At 45.5% G+C, this 2,084-nt stretch overlaps 1 protein-coding gene across 1 annotated transcript in view; it reads left to right on the top strand.

Annotated features, from left to right (window-relative positions):
* Window positions 1-2,084, top strand: part of LOC104622018 (amiloride-sensitive sodium channel subunit alpha-like) — a 9,475-nt gene that overhangs the window by 4,028 nt on the left and 3,363 nt on the right. Inside the window, exons 4-7 of the mRNA XM_010288669.1 lie at window positions 116-219; window positions 613-776; window positions 1,348-1,446; window positions 2,066-2,084. The exon at window positions 2,066-2,084 is cut by the window's right edge and continues 111 nt beyond it. Of these exons, the coding sequence (XP_010286971.1) occupies window positions 116-219; window positions 613-776; window positions 1,348-1,446; window positions 2,066-2,084 (386 nt within the window). The remainder of the gene's footprint in view (window positions 1-115; window positions 220-612; window positions 777-1,347; window positions 1,447-2,065) is intronic.

The following is a 2,084-nucleotide window of genomic DNA, read 5'->3' on the forward strand; positions in this document are numbered from 1 at the left end:
CAAAACACACACACACGAAAAACACAGTGTGTTTTTACTGTACTGTGTGTACAGTAGAAGTAACTGTGTCGCTACACTAATAATTAAAACCCATCAAAATCTCTCTTGATTTCAGTGACTATGTTCATTTTCACCACCCAGTCTTTGGAAGCTGCTATACTTTTAACAGCAAGGGAACAGACCCTTTTTGGACAGCTACGAAACCAGGAATTCCTTACGGTATGTTGTTTGGCAAAGGGTGGGAAGAAGAGCTGAAGTTAATATAATTTGACTATGGACTAAATATATGTCTTCTATACATGACTTACCGACGTATAACCATCTCTTCTAGTCTGGTGGCACAAATGTTATACTGCATTTGCTTGCTTCACTGGCCACATAGATAAAATAGCCATATCAAACATAACTTACAGTAAGCAGAATATTATTACAGTTTTGGAACAGGCTGGTGCAATTGCTACCTGACCACTTACCAGCTCTCTGAGGAACATGAATGGTTCTTCTGTGAGCTAAGACAGCAATTTGATCAGTGCTGAGAATTCAAGACATGGTGGTGTTCCTGTTTTGGCCCAAAACAAGTTGTCATACGCATCCCTTTTCTTTGGTTTGCAGGACTTTCCCTTATCCTGAGAGCAGAGCAGAAGGATCACATCCCACTCTTGTCTACAGTAGCAGGTGTGAAAGTGATGATACACAACCACAACCAGACACCATTTCTCGAGCATGAAGGCTTTGACATCAGACCAGGCATTGCGACTACCATAGGCATTCAGCAGGTTAGCCACTTGCTCAGGAGCATTCTTTCTTTTGCTTCTGGTTGCAGAAAGCTGTGAGGAGCTGAACACCGTGACTGACTCGTACAAGGGACTTCTGGGACTCCTGTTCACTTCTTGACTGCGCATGTATATTTATGCAAGCCCCTCTTCTCTCTTCACTGTGCTCAGGTTCCCACGGGTAAAACAAAAGTATTCCAGATGTGCAAGCGGCCTTCTGGTCCTCAATACGTTGGGGCCTGATTTGTTTTACAGCTGAGGCTCTTACACCTCTTACATCATGTTCCAGCTCTACACGGGGGGCTGCACGTCTACGTTAGGATGAGAACAAACATGCAGAAGTGATTTAGTTACTTTGACAGCTTGTCAGCTGAACCAGTGGCTGGCCACGTGCACCCTCCTACCTTTGCCCCGTTACTGTATATGTTTTATTAGCAAGGTATAGCTTGGCTGCTCACGTGTGTTACTACGCTTCCTGTCCTTCGTACGATGCTCCATTCAGTTAAGTTTAGATAGTGATGGCTAGGTCCAATTAAAGCTCCTAATCACTCAGGCCTCTTTTCTGTGTCCACAGGACGAGGTGAATCGCCTGGGTGGCAATTATGGGAAATGCACGACTAACGGCAATGATGTGAATGTGAAACTCCTGTACAACAACTCCTACACCCTGCAGGTATTGTCAGAGTGGCTGGCTGAGGCCCCAGCTTACTCGGGGTGGGTGAATAGCAAACAAGTCACACCTTAGTCTCCAGAGAGATTTTACAAATCAGGAGGTACATTGCTGGAGAGAACAGAGAGATTCATGCCCCTCTGAGAAGCAGCTCACAACAGGGTGTTATAACTTGGAATGTGTTTTACTGAGCGGGGGATACTCAGTCCCAGACACTGGGGCTCTTTGCTCCTTGTAACACACGAGAGACCGGGCAGTGAGCCAGTCGAGGCCGCTGGCCTGTTCTAGTAGGACATTCTTGGGCCATCAGGTCTTTATTTGTGTAAGTAGTTGCTCCTGGCTCTAGATGCTTGGGCTGTTTAACTGAGACATTACTGGGCATAATGAAACAGAGAGCTGGGGGAAATTCTACTTCACTGAGTTCAGTACTGCTTTCAGAGGTAAAGCCAAGAAATGAAAAGTGAAGACCTTTTGCATCATCATACTCTGGCAATGGCTGGCGTCTTTTTGCAGCAGCAAAATCTGTACGTTGTCTCCTAGCAGCTGCATGCTGCAGGCTGAAGATTTGGGCCCTTGAGAATTGCTGGCTTATCTGATCTTTTATGCCTTCTTTATTTTCCAGGCTTGTTTGCATTCCTTCC

Source organism: Phaethon lepturus, unplaced genomic scaffold (assembly GCF_000687285.1).
Source record: "Phaethon lepturus isolate BGI_N335 unplaced genomic scaffold, ASM68728v1 scaffold19406, whole genome shotgun sequence".
NCBI lineage: Eukaryota > Metazoa > Chordata > Aves > Phaethontiformes > Phaethontidae > Phaethon > Phaethon lepturus.